Here is a 15,269-nt window from a genome sequence, read left to right on the forward strand (position 1 = left end):
GCAAAGAAATGAACTTTTTGTTCTGAATAAAAAGTGTTATGTTTGTGGCAAATCCAATATAACACATTACTGAGTACCACTCTCCATATTTTCAAGCATAGTGGTGGCTGCATCTTGTTATGGGCATGCTTTTCGTTAAGGACTGGGGAGTTTTTCAGGATAAATAAGAAGACTATGAATGTTCCTGAGTGACCAAATTACAGTTTTCAATTAAATCTACTTGAAAATCTACGATAAGATCTGAAAATGGTTGTCTAGCAATGATCAACAACCAATTTGACAGAGCTTGAAGAATTTTTAAAAAGAATAATGGGCAAATGTTGCACAATCCAGGAGACTTAGCCAAAAGGTTCACAGCTTTAATCGCTGCCAAAGGTGCTTCTAAAATAAATGTGCAAAAAATGTTTAAAAAATGTGTTCACTTTGTCATTATGGGGTATTGTGTGTAGATGAGTAAAACATATATATTTTTAAAGTATTATATTTTGAATTCAGGCTGTAACACTACAACATGTGAAATAAGTCCAGTGGTGTGATTACTTTCTGAAGGCACCGTATACATTTTATTTTATTTAAAAACCACTTACTACGGTAAGAATGTGTCAATAGAAAAACTCAACGTGTTTTGTTGTCTCATATACCCGATAGGTGCAGTGAAATGTTGTTTCACAGGGTCAGCCATAGTAGCACGTCACCCCTGGAGCAAATAAGGGTTAAGTGCCTTGCTCAAGGGCACATCGACAGATTTTTCACTTTGTCGACTTGGGTATTCAAACCAGCGACATTTCAGTTACTGGCGCAACGCTCTAACCGCTAGGCTACCTGCCTACTTACATGCTGACCAAACCGCACGCAAGTTGATTTTATTCACCCACACCAGAAGAGATCAGGACACGTAGGTTGAAATATCAAAACAAACTCTGAACCAATTATTAATTTGGGGACAGGTCAAAAAGCATTAAACATTTATGGCAATTTAGCTAGCTAGCTGTTGCCAGCTAATTTGTCCTGGGATATAAATATTGGGTTGTTATTTTACCTGAAATGCACAAGGTCCTCTACTCCGACAATTAATACACAGATAAAATGGTCAACCGAATTCGTTTCTTGTCATCTCTCCTCCTTCTGGCTTCTGTTTCTTCTTTGGACTTTATATGGCGGTTGGCAACCAACTTTACAGCATTACTACAACCCACCTGGAGTGAGGACCTAAGTTAATCTTTCAATCACCCACATGGGTATATGCTCCTAAAAACCAATGAGGAGATGGCATGTGGGTATATGCTCCTAAAAACCAATGAGGAGATGTCATGTGGGTATATGCTCCTAAAAACCAATGAGGAGATGGCATGTGGGTATATGCTCCTAAAAACCAATGAGGAGATGGGAGAGGCCAGACTTGCAGCGCGTTGAGCGTCACAAATAGAACCAATGACTATTTTAGTGCCTGGCCACGCAGACGCTCGCGAGCAGTGTGGGTGCAATGATTTGAATAACATGGGTACATTTATTTTGCAACGCGAGCGGTGTGGTCAGCATGTTAGAGTCATAGCAGACATGGAGACTTGGTATAGAATTCAATCCAGGGGCCTTGTTTGTAGAGACAGCCTTTGAAAGTGAATTTGATACCGTGGACACATGTTCATAGTGTCAACAGCAGACACAGCAGATGGCAACCTGGTACAGAATTGAACTGGCTCTCTGTGTACAGAGATGGCCTTTGATCAGGCATCCAACACCTGACTCCATGTCACCTCACCTCTATTGCTGGACGTACATACACTCTCTCTCTGTGTTTCTCTACATCTGTCTCTCTCTCTGTTTCTCTCTTTCTCTCTCTCTCTCTCTGTTTCTCTCTTAATCTCTCTCTCTGTTTATCTCTGTTTCTCTGTTTCTCTCTCTCTCTTTCTCTCTTTCTCTCTGTGTTTCTCTCTCTCTCTGTTTATCTCCATCTCTCTCTGTGTTTCTCTCTTTCTCTCTCCTCTCTCTCTTTCTCTCTCCTCTCCTCTCTTTCTCTCTCCATCTCTCTCTGTCTTTCTCTCCATTTCTCTCTCTGTTTCTCTCTCTCTCTCTGTTTTCTCTGTGTTTCTCTCTCTCTCTCGCTCCCTCTCTCCTATGGATTATGTTGTTGACAGTACAAACATGTCTTCCTACCATGCGATGATGAAAGCTTCCTAGGGTCAAAGACATTGCAGGTATTAAGTAAATGAAATGCTGAACACAGTTTTGGGAGGAATATTCATGCTCTGGTCAGCATGGTGTGATTTTGAATTCGTTACATAATTATTATTGAAATATTTCTGGAGATCAAGTCTTTATGACACAATCTAAGTTTGTTTGTCACATGCACAGAACACAGAGGGTGTAATGGTACAGTGAAATACTTACTACAGCTGTTCCTCAACAGTGTAAATGCATTAGATTAGGAAAGGACTAGAAGGCACTCAACCAACTTAAACCAAAAAATATATACACTACCGTTCAAAAGTTTGGAGTCACTTAGAAATGTCCTTGTTTTTGAAAGAAAAGCAAATTTGTTGTCCGTTTAAAATAACATGAAATTGATCAGAAATACAGTGCAAATGGTGTTAATGTTGCAAATGACTATTGTAGCTGGAAACGTCAGATTTTGTTTTTAATGGAATATCTACATAGGCGTAGAGAGGCCCATTATCAGCAACCATCACTCCTGTTTTCCAATGGCACGTTGTTTTAGCTAATCCAAGTTTATCATTTTAAAAGGCTAATTGACCATTAGAAAACCCTTTTGCAATTATGTTAGCACAGCTGAAAACTGTTGTCCTGATATAAAGAAGCAATAAAACTGGTCTTCTTTAGACTAGTTCAGTATCTGGAGCATCAGCATTTGTGGGTTCGATTACAGGCTCAAAATGGCCAGAAACAAAGACCTTTCTTCTGAAACTCGTCAGTCTATTCTTGTTCTGAGAAACTAAGGCTATTCCATGCGAGAAATTGCCAAAAAACTGAAGATCTCGTACAACGCGGTGTACTACTCCCTTCACAGAACAGCGCAAACTGCCTCTAGCCAGAATAGAAAGAGTGGGAGGCCCCGGTGCACAACTGAGCAAGAGGACAAGTACGTTAGAGTGTCTAGTTTGAGAAACTGACGCATCACAAGTCCTCAACTGGCAGCTTCATTAAATAATACCCGCAAAACACCAGTCTCAATGTCAACAATGGAGAGGCGACTCCGGGATGCTGGCCTTCTAGGCAGAGTTCCTCTGTCCAGTGTCTGTTTTCTTTTGCCCATCTTAATATTTTCTTTTTATTGACCAGTCTGAGATATGGCTTTTTCTTTGCAACTCTGCCGAGAAGGCCAGCTTCCCGGAGTCACCTCTTCACTGTTGACGTTGAGACTGGTGTTTTGCGGGTACTATTTAATGAGGCTGCCAGTTGAGGCCTACAAGTGGTTTCAGCACCACGGACAGAGATCAGAATTCCTGCGATTTGACAGAGGAAAAACTAAACACAATAAGGCGTCTGATGTTCGTGAACAGGCTTCCGACAGTCACTGACACACCTTTCATGCAATGGGCGTCGCACATAATGAATCCGAAACTCTTCACAGTTGCTGGACAAACATAATGTCCAATATATGAATGAAAAAGGGGAATGTCTGACTGTTTTGCTGCTAGTGATGTTTTAAGAAAACATTTGTGATGAACATAAGGATACTGCGTGGGCCTGCGCTGGCTAAACCAATGACGTAACTACCCGGTTACCGCTAAGACCAGCTGGGGTCGTTCTTAAATATCTCTAGTTGCTCTGACTGAAATATATAGATATTTTTAGGAGATATCTCAAATATTTCTACCTGTCCCACCTCAGCGGAAGAAAGCTGATATTAGACAGATGAATTTCCGAACCTGGGGTAAAGGCTGGAAAATGCAAGTGCGGCAGTTTTTTTACACGATGAAATTGCAAACTAACGTGCGTTTGACACTTGCGCCTCCTTCACTCCAGAGGAAAATAGAACCCGGAGTGTTAAAGACCAGGTAGCCAAGGCAACCATGTTGCCTGTCACAGTCAAGCCTCTACTCTCAATCATACGTGCTGAAGACGTGACGTTGTTTTCCAGATAGTCTGTTTCACTTGTCAGAATCCATCAGTCACCCAGATAGACCTACAATACATTTATTCACCCAGATAGGCCTACAATACATTTATTCACCCAGATAGGCCTACAATACATTCATTCACCCAGATAGGCCTACAATATATTTATTCACCCAGATAGGTCTACAATACATTAATTCACCCAGATAGGCCTACAATACATTCATTCACCCAGATAGGCCTATGATACATTTATTCACCCAGATAGGCTAACTGTATATTAAGTCACCCAGATAGGCCTACAGTATATTTAGTCGCCCAGATAGGCCTACTGTATATTAAGTCACCCAGATAGGCCTACAATATATTAAGTCACCCAGATAGGCCTACAATATATTTAGTCGCCCAGATAGGCCTACAATATATTTAGTCGCCCAGATAGGCCTACAATATATTTAGTCGCCCAGATAGGCCTACAATATATTTAGTCGCCCAGATAGGCCTACAATATATTTAGTCGCCCAGATAGGCCTACAATATATTTAGTCGCCCAGATAGGCCTACAATATATTTAGTCGCCCAGATAGGCCTACAATATATTTAGTCGCCCAGATAGGCCTACAATATATTTAGTCGCCCAGATAGGCCTACAATACATGCATTGACTTTGGGGACATGTTTACATTCACTTAAGGAATCACATGTGTTTTGACATGCTGTAGTTCTCTCTGTCTGAGAGCTGGAGATGTTCTTGGCTCTTATTTCAGGCCAAAACATCTGTTTCCTTCTATTTTGTGAGAGATGGGGCCCTTTTCAACACAAACTATTTCATTTTCTCACCCTTCCAAGTCACAAGGCTGTATCACAACCGGCCGTGATTGGGAGTCCCATGGGGCGGCACACAATTGGCCCAGCGTCGTCCTGGTTTGGCCGGTGTAGTCCGTCATTCTAAATAAGAATTTGTTCTTAACTGACTTGCCTAGTTAAATAAAGGTTAAATAAAACAAATGTGGTATTATACTTTGCTGCAAACCTCATTGTAAATAAATACATATCTAACGGGAGTGTGAACATGTCCGCAAAGCCAAACAGCTCTGAGTTTATAGTTTTTACTGTTTGTGTCTCTTCCTGTACACTATTTTCTCTCTCAGCCTCACAACCTATTGTGAGGATATCATGTCAATCCTGGTCCATCTGACTACTGTGTCTGAATCTCTTCACGTGGCTCTTGAGAAAGACTCTGACCCTGATATCAGAGTTTTATGTCAGGCACCAAATCTGGAAATAAACATTATGGAGGAAATGGGAGGAGAAGATTGACTAAACAAGAGATTTAGCCCAGTCAGATAGAGATGCATGCTGGGGGTTTTGGACCTGGCCTTCAATAGTGTTGCTACATCCATTGTGGACTTGTATACATTAATGACATGTACCCATTGATTCTTAAAGAACATAACTTTTATAAATGCCTCATCAGCCTAGTTCAACCCAAAATACAAGCTTGTTTTACTCCAATGTTGGTAGACAAAGTTAATGTAAACAAACGCTGTATAGACTCAAAACATGGTTAAAATGATCAGGTTAGTCCCTGCATCCATAGCTCGGGTCTATGAATTTGAGAGTGGGTACATTTCTCCAGCCCCATCCCTCAGCTTCTTACCGAAACAGTACACTTTGTTATTGTTTCAACTGCAGATGGGCCCTTTAAAGGGTAGAGCAGACCAGGGGACGAATACAACAGCAACCATGCCATGGTCGGAGGGGACCTGTATCAGGTCTATTGGGTTGTGCCACGGTCGGAGGGGACCTGTATCAGGTCTATTGGATTGTGCCACGGTCGGAGGGGACCTGTATCAGGTCTATTGGATTGTGCCACGGTCGGAGGGGACCTGTATCAGGTCTATTGGGTTGTGCCACGGTCGGAGGGGACCTGTATCAGGTCTATTGGATTGTGCCACGGTCGGAGGGGACCTGTATCAGGTCTATTGGATTGTGCCACGGTCGGAGGGGACCTGTATCAGGTCTATTGGGTTGTGCCACGGTCGGAGGGGACCTGTATCAGGTCTATTGGGTTGTGCCACGGTCGGAGGGGACCTGTATCAGGTCTATTGGGTTGTGCCACGGTCGGAGGGGACCTGTATCAGGTCTATTGGATTGTGCCACGGTCGGAGGGGACCTGGTCATAGGCCTACCCACTGAGGAGCCAGGCCCAATCAATCAAATGTATTTATAAAGCCCTTCTTATTTCAGCAGATGTCACAAAGTGCTGTACAGAAACCCAGCCCAAAACCCCAAACAGAAAGCAATGCAGGTGTAGAAGCACGGTGGCTAGGAAAAACTCCTTAGAAAGGCAGGAACCTAGGAAGAAACCTAGAGAGGAACCAGGCTCTATACATTAATGTACATACTCCCTCAATTGGGCTGACCAACCAGTGCTCTCACACATCGGCTAACTGGGCTATCTGCATTGTGTCCCACCCACCACCCGCCAACCCCTCTTTTACACTACTGCTACTCTCTGTTCATCATATATGCATAGTCACTTTAACCATATCTACATGTACATACTACCTCAATCAGCCTGACTAACCGGTGTCTGTATGTAGCCTCGCTACTGTTATAGCCTCGCTACTTTTACAGCCTGTCTTTTTACTGTTGTTTTATTTATTTACTTACCTATTGTTCACCTAATACCTTTTTTGCACTATTGGTTAGAGCCTGTAAGTAAGCATTTCACTGTAAGGTCTACACTTGTTGTATTCAGTGAACGTGACAAATAAACTTTGATTTGATTTGAGGGGTGGCCAGTCCTCTTCTGGCTGTGCCGGGTGGAGATTATAACAGTACATGGCTAAGATGTTCAAATGTTCATAGATGCCCAGCATGGTCAGATAATAATAATCACAGTGGTTGTAGAGGGTGCAACAGGTCAGCACCTCAGGAGTAAATGTCAGTTGGCTTTTCATAGCCAATCATTGAGAATAAGAGACAGCAGGTGTGGTAGAGAGAGAGAGTAAAAATCATCAGGTCTGGGACAAGGTAGCACTTCCTGTGAACAGGTCAGGGATCCACAGCCGCAGGCAGAACAGTTGAAACTGGAGCAGCAGCACGACCAGGTGGACTGGGGACAGCAAGGAGTCATCATGCCAGGTAGTCCTGAGGCATGGTCCTAGGGCTCAGGTCCTCCGGGAGGGGAGGGTGAGAATCAGAATTAGTTTTTCCCCACAAAAGGGTTTTATTACAGACAGTAATACTCCTCAGTTTTATCAGCCGTCTGGGTGGCTGGTCTCAGACGATCCCGCAGGTGAAGAAGCTGGATGTGGAGGTCCTGGGTTGGCGTGGTTACACGTGGTCTGAGGTTGTGAGGCCAGTTGAACATATTGTCAAATTCTCTAAAATGATGTTGGAGGCAGTTTATGGTAGAGAAATTAACATTCAATTCTCTGGCAACAGCTCTGATGGACATTCCTGCAGTCAGCATGCCAGCTATCTAAACTTGTAGTAAACATTGTCTAACAGCTCTGGTGGACATTCCTGCAGTCAGCATGCCAGCTATCTAAACTTGTAGTAAGCATTGTCTAACAGCTCTGGTGGACGTTCCTGCAGTCAGCATGCCAGCTATCTAAACTTGTAGTAAACATTGTCTAACAGCTCTGGTGGACATACCTACAGTCAGCATGCCAGCTATCTAAACTTGTAGTAAACATTGTCTAACAGCTCTGGTGGACGTTCCTGCAGTCAGCATGCCAATTGCACACTCCATCAAAACTTGAGACATCTGTGGCATTGTGTTGCGTCACAAAACTGCACATTTTAGAGAGTGGCCTTTTATTGTCCCCAGCACAAAGTGCACCTGTGTAATGATCATGCTGTTTAATCAGCTTCCTGATATGCCACACCTGTCAGGTGAGGGATTATTTTGGCAAAGGACAAATGCTCACTAACAGGGATGTAGAGAATATTTTTGTGCGAATGAAACATTTCAGGGATCTTTTTATTTCAGCTCATGACACCACTGTTGTACCACTGTTGGGGGGGGGGGGGGGACCTGTATTAGATTGCACCACTTTTGGGGGGGAGGGACCTGTACCAGGTGTATTAGACTGTACCACTGTTGGGGGGTGGGGGGCTGCGCCAGGTGTATTAGATTGTACCACTGTTGGGGGGGGGGGGGCTGCGTCAGGTGTATTAGATTGCACCACTGTTGGGGGGGACCTGTACCAGGTGTATTAGATTGTACCAGGGGTGGAGGGAACCCTGGGCTCCTGAGTGGCACAGCTTTCTAAGGCACTGCACTGCATCTCAATGCAAGAGGCGTCACTACAGTCCCTGGTTCCAATACTCTGTTACTCTGTCTGTGTTATGCTGTTACTCTGTCTGTGTTATGCTGTTACTCTGTCTGTGTTACTCTGTTACTCTGTCTGTGTTACTCTGTTACTCTGTCTGTGTTACTCTGCCTATGTTACTCTGTTACTCTGCCTGTGTTACTCTGTTACTCTGCCTGTGTTACTCTGCCCATGTTACTTTGTTACTCTGCCTGTGTTACTTTGTTACTCTGCCTGTGTTACTCTGCCTGTGTTACTCTGCCCATGTTACTTTGTTACTCTGCCTGTGTTACTCTGCCTGTGTTACTCTGTTACTCTGCCTGTGTTACTCTGTTACTCTGCCTGTGTTACTCTCTCACTCTGCCCATGTTACTCTGCCTGTGTTATGCTGTTACTCTGTCTGTGTTACTCTGTCTGTGTTATGCTGTTACTCTGTCTGTGTTACTCTGCCTGTGTTACTCTGTTACTCTGCCTGTGTTACTCTGTTACTCTGCCTGTGTTACTCTGTTACTCTGCCTGTGTTACTCTGTTACTCTGCCTGTGTTACTCTGTTACTCTTCCCATGTTACTCTGCCCATGTTACTCTGTTACTCTGCCTGTGTTACTCTGTCACTCTGCCCATGTTACTCTGTTACTCTGCCTGTGTTACTTTGTTACTCTGCCTGTGTTACTCTGCCTGTGTTACTCTTACTCTGCCTGTGTTACTCTGTTACTCTGCCTGTGTTACTCTGTTACTCTGCCTGTGTTACTCTGTTACTCTGCCTGTGTTACTCTGTCACTCTGCCCATGTTACTCTGCCTGTGTTATGCTGTTACTCTGTCTGTGTTACTCTGTCTGTGTTGTGCTGTTACTCTGTCTGTGTTACTCTGCCTATGTTACTCTGCCTGTGTTACTCTGTTACTCTGCCTGTGTTACTCTGTTACTCTTCCCATGTTACTCTGTTACTCTGCCTGTGTTACTCTGTCACTCTGCCCATGTTACTCTGTTACTCTGCCTGTGTTACTCTGCCTGTGTTACTTTGTTACTCTGCCTGTGTTACTCTGCCTGTGTTACTCTGTTACTCTGCCCATGTTACTCTGTTACTCTGCCCATGTTACTCTGTTACTCTGCCTGTGTTACTCTGTTACTCTGCCCGTGTTACTCTGTTACTCTGCCCATGTTACTCTGTTACTCTGCCTGTGTTACTCTGTTACTCTGCCCGTGTTACTCTGTTACTCTGCCTGTGTTACTCTGCCCATGTTACTCTGTTACTCTGCCTGTGTTACTCTGTCACTCTGCCCATGTTACTCTGTTACTCTGCCTGTGTTATTTTGTCTGTGTTACTCTGTTACTTTGTCTGTGTTACTCTGTCTGTGTATGTGTTACTCTGTCTCTGTTACTCTGTCTCTGTCTCTCCAGCTGAACCCTGATCCTTACTAGCTGGGTTTCAACCCTGTTGATGTGAGCTGAAAGGGATACTGAATAGTGAAGAGATAACAATAATATTACTGTTTGCTGCAGTGTAAGGAAAATCCATCAATCAATGTATGTTTGTATAGCACTTTCAACTGATACAGTTGTCACCAAGTGCTTGACTTTGGGCTTATGAGTCCCTTTGCTTGTATAATGGTTAAATGGTTTATTAAATCAAGATGTATTGAATTGAGATGTATTGTGTTTTCTATTTATCTTACAGATCAGTCAGATGCTGGGAAATCAGATGAGGTTTGGCGTACGAGAGCCAATAGGCCTCAGGTAAGACCAGAGATTGTATATAACAAACATCTCTGAGTAAGAGTCCTGATCTACTGTAGTCAATAGGCCTCAGGTCAGAACAGAGACTGTATGTATCAAACATCTCTGAGTAAGAGTCCTGATCTACTGTAGTCAATAGGCCTCAAGTCAGAACAGAGACTGTATGTATCAAACATCTCTGAGTAAGAGTCCTGATCTACTGTAGTCAATAGGCCTCAGGTCAGAACAGAGACTGTATGTATCAAACATCTCTGAGTAAGAGTCCTGATCTACTGTAGTCAATAGGCCTCAGGTCAGAACAGAGACTGTATGTATCAAACATCTCTGAGTAAGAGTCCTGATCTACTGTAGTCAATAGGCCTCAGGTCAGAACAGAGACTGTATGTATCAAACATCTCTGAGTAAGAGTCCTGATCTACTGTAGTCAATAGGCCTCAGGTCAGAACAGAGACTGTATGTATCAAACATCTCTGAGTAAGAGTCCTGATCTACTGTAGTCAATAGGCCTCAGGTCAGAACAGCGACTGTATGTATCAAACATCTCTGAGTAAGAGTCCTGATCTACTGTAGTCAATAGGCCTCAGGTCAGAACAGAGACTGTATGGATCAAACATCTCTGAGTAAGAGTCCTGATCTACTGTAGTCAATAGGCCTCAGGTCAGAACAGAGACTCCCCCGAAGTGTATTGATCACAGTGTGATAGTCTAAGGTAATGAAGTGTGTTTTTTCACAGTGGTATAGTCTAAGGTAATGAAGTGTATAGTGGTATAGTCTATGGTAATGACGTGTATACTGGTATAGTCTAAGGTAATGAAGTGCTAAGGTAATGAAGTGTACAGTGGTATAGTCTAAGGTAATGAAGTGTACAGTGGTATAGTCTAAGGTAATGAAGTGTACAGTGTTATAGTCTAAGGTAATCAAGTGTATTGATCATAGTGGTATAGTCTAAGGCAGGGGTGGGCAAACCTTTTGGCTCAAGGGCCACATTGACTTTTTGAAACCAATTGAAAGGCCACATACTATATGTATATATGACAAAACATGTGAAGCCTTTATTCATTTTCACATGGACACGTAACTACTAGTGTACTGTAGGGGTACATACGCTTGCTGAACAATTCTACCCGTGTACCATCTCTACCTTTGTTTTTTGTGAGCAAATTATTCACAAAATGGACATAATTTATAACATCACAGACAGTCAAACACAGATCCTGCATCTCTACCCTTGTAAAGTACAATCAAACTTACAGTCACAATATGCAAACTTAAAAATATATATATATATATTATATGACTGGAGACATGACAAATGTAACAGCAGATGTGTTTTATATTTATATATATATATATATATATATATATATATATATATATATATATATATATATATATATATATATATATATATATATATATATATATATATTATATATGTGTATGTATATATATATATATATATATATATATATATATATATATGTATATATGTGTATGTATATATGTATATATGTATGTGTATATATGTATGTGTATATATGTATGTATATATATATATATGTATGTATATATGTGTAAATGTAAATATATGTAAATGGTAGTGAAACATGGTAAGAGCATCCGTTTCATTTGGAATGGTCTGTTTCTGAAAGCATATTAATGAACAATTCTCATCTCCATCGTGAGCCATAGTTACAGTTATCTAATCACCTCAGCCCAAATCTGACTGATTTTAGTTATGACCTGTATCCAAGTGCATTGTTGGATAATTCTCACTGCATAACCATCACCATGAAAAAACATTAATCCTTGCCTACACCAGTCACAGTTATTCAAGTCTTAATGTGAACAATGGGTTTGGTTACCTATCTTGGCAAGGGCATCAAAGTCTGCTGTCATCTTTGATGTAGAGATTCTCAAAACAGCTGACAAGTGGTCATTTGTTCGATTTGACCTGTGACGGGATTTGTTGTAATTCATGACTGAAAAATTCTGTTGAAACACACAAATGTGGACCTGAATGAAACAAACATCCTTTGGGCTTTTTAATGTTTGGAAACATTGTTTAATTCAGTGAGCCATAGAACTGGTCTATTGTTGCTGTTTTGTACTTCTTCAAAGCACTGTCTCGTTGCGTGTCGATGAGCTTGTGTGTCAGGCAAAGCGTCAAACAAGACTAAGATTGAATCATACAACACCGTCTCCGACGCTTGGCGGATGTGGCAGGGCTATTTCAGACTACAAAGGGAAGCACAGCTGCGAGCTGCCCAGTGACACAAGCCTACCAGACAAGTGAAATTACTTCTATGCCCGATTTGAGGAAAGTAACATTGAAGCATGCATGAGAGCATCAGCTGTTCCGGATGACTGTGTGATTATGCTCTCCGTAGCCGATGTAAGATCTTTAAACAGGTCAACATTCACAAGGCTGCGGGGCCAGATGGATAACCAGGACGTGAACGCCGAGCATGTGCTGACCAACTGGCAAGTGTCTTCATTGACATTTTCAACCTCTCCCTGTCTGAGTCTGTAATACCAACATGTGGTATTGGTAACCTGCCTAAATGACTACCGACCCGTAGCACTCACGTCTGTAGCCACGGAGCGTTTTGAAAGGCTGGTCATGGCTCACATCAACACCATTATCCCAGAAACCCTAGACCCACTCCAATTTGCATACCACCCCAACAGATCCACAGATGATGCAATCTCTATTGCACTCCACACTGCCCTTTCCCACCTGGACAAAAGGAACACCTACGTGAGAATGCTATTCATTGACTACAGCTCAGCGTTCAACACCATCGTACCATCAAAGCTCATCACTAAGCTAAGGACCCTGGAACTAAACACCTCCCTCTGCAACTGGATCCTGGACTTCCTGACGGGCCGCCCCCAGGTGGCAAGGGTAGGTAACAACACATCTGCCACGCTGATCCTCAACACGGGGGCCCCTCAAGTGTGCGTGCTCAGTTCCCCTCCTGTACTCCCTGTTCACTCATGACTGCATGGCCAGGCACGACTCCAACACCATCATTAAGTTTGCCGATGGCACAACAGTGGTAGGCCTGATCATCAACAACGACGAGACAGCCTATAGGGAGGAGGTCAGAGACCTGGCCGTGTGGTGCCAGGACAACAACCTCTCTCTCAACGTGATCAAGACAAAGGAGATGATTGACGGGGCTGCAGTGGAGCAGGTTGAGAACTTTAAGTTCCATGTATCGTTGAGATTTGTCCAGATGGAATTGGTGTAGGGTGCATAGTGCTCACTGCTTACCGTACATCCTTATACTCTTCAGCAGATTATAAACCTTGATGAGAAGCATGCAGTGTTAATGCTGCATTTTATGGGGAGTGATTTAGATGTGTGTGTGTGTGTGTGTGTGTGTGTTGTAGTTTATTAATTCGACCATTTTAAAAAACAAGCACACAAAACATAAAAGCCATACATGCACATGAATAAAATCATGGAGGATAACACAATAAAGTCTGGGACTTATTTCCATTGTGGTCCTCTTGAGACAAGATGGCTAGACAAGATCCAACACATTATGGCAGCGAAATAATCAAACAAAAACAGAGAAGAACATCATCTATCTCATCATTCCAGTTACATCATAGGGGTTATTCATATGGGCACAGAGGACATCAAACATATTTTTACTTTATTTTTAAAGCTGCCCAGAGAGGACGTTGTTTTTATAGGCAGAGGCAACTCATTCCATTCTGAGGCTCCAGTATACAAGAAAGTACCTTTCCCAGCATTACTCCTGAACCTGTATAAGCACACATCAGCAACACCTGATCTGGTGCTGTGATTGTGTGCATCCCTAACACGAGGAAAGTAATCACTTAGATATCTGGGCGCAGGACCAAAAATACTCCTGTAAACCAAACCTAGTCTAATCTGGGACACCCTAGCTTCAACAGGCAGCCAGTTTAGTTCCTGAAAGCAGCTCCTGCCTATGTGAGTACATGGACTCACCTTCAATACTACCCTGATCAACTTATTCTGGGCTATCTGGAGCTTCATAAGTTTAGATAAGCCCCCAAACCAGGAAGTACTAGCATAGTCAAAATGGCATTGAATGAGGGCAGTAGCTAGCACTTTCATGGAGTCCTTATCAAGCAGCTTGGACTTTCTAGCCAAAAACTTAGTCCTGGCATTAACCTTCCCTAGCACCTTATTGGCCATGCTCACACCTCCCAAGCTTCCATCAAGGATACATCCTAAGTAGCTAACAGAGGTTTTAGTAGTCAGCACCTCACCCCCTAACTCCACTCTGATTTCAGACGACCTACACAATTTAGGTCTGGATCCCAAAATAATTGCTTCAGTTTTCCCTAAGTGCAGAGATAGCTTATTATCTCCAAGCCATTTGCTAATGTTAGTAAGCTCTGTGCTAAGTATGCTCTCCAACATAGTTTTACTTTTGTGAGACACCAGAAGTGTAGAGTCATCCGCATAAAGAAAAAGACGGCAAGAACATGCATCTTCCATATCGTTAATATACAATAAAAACAGAAGAGGCCCAAGCACGCTCCCCTGCGGAACGCCACAACTCATTGGTTTTGCCTGAGACAGTGAACCATTAACCTCTACTACTTGCTCCCTTCCTAATAAATAGGACTTTACCCAGCCTAGAGGGATACTGCTTAACCCCAGTGCCTCCAGTTTGGAGATTAGGAGACAGTGGTTAACTGAATCAAAGGCCTTCTGTAGGTCAAGCAGTACCATTCCACACAGATTTCCCTCATCAATCTCTTTCCTGATGAAGTCAGTCAGGTAAAGTAGACATGAATCAGTGGAGTATGTTTTTCTAAAAACTCGACTGAAAATCAGACATTAGACCCTGTTTGTTAACATATTCATACATTTGCTCATGTACAATTCTCTCCAGGATCTTTGATATTACAAAGAGGATAGATACAGGCCTATAATTCCCAGGGTCAGACTTTATCCCCTTCTTATACAGAGGAATAACTTTAGCTTGTTTCATGTCCCTGGGAAAGGTGTGGTAAGGAAGGTAATGAAGTGTGTTGATCACGGTGGTATAGTCTAACAGGCTGACTACACCGCTCGCGTCGCAAAATAAATGTAGAAATCTATATTATTCAATTATTGCACCC

General features: G+C 42.6%; 1 protein-coding gene across 2 annotated transcripts in view; it reads left to right on the top strand.

Moving 5' to 3' along the window:
• The window catches only part of LOC106587948 (tumor protein p53-inducible protein 11), a 57,421-nt gene that overhangs the window by 22,988 nt on the left and 19,164 nt on the right, over positions 1-15,269 (top strand). For both annotated transcript variants that reach the window (XM_045711329.2, XM_045711330.2), the window contains one exon: positions 10,078-10,136. In XM_045711329.2, coding sequence (XP_045567285.1) covers positions 10,078-10,136 — 59 coding nt within the window. The remainder of the gene's footprint in view (positions 1-10,077; positions 10,137-15,269) is intronic.

Source organism: Salmo salar, chromosome 11 (assembly GCF_965601325.2).
Source record: "Salmo salar chromosome 11, fSalSal1, whole genome shotgun sequence".
Taxonomy (NCBI): domain Eukaryota; kingdom Metazoa; phylum Chordata; class Actinopteri; order Salmoniformes; family Salmonidae; genus Salmo; species Salmo salar.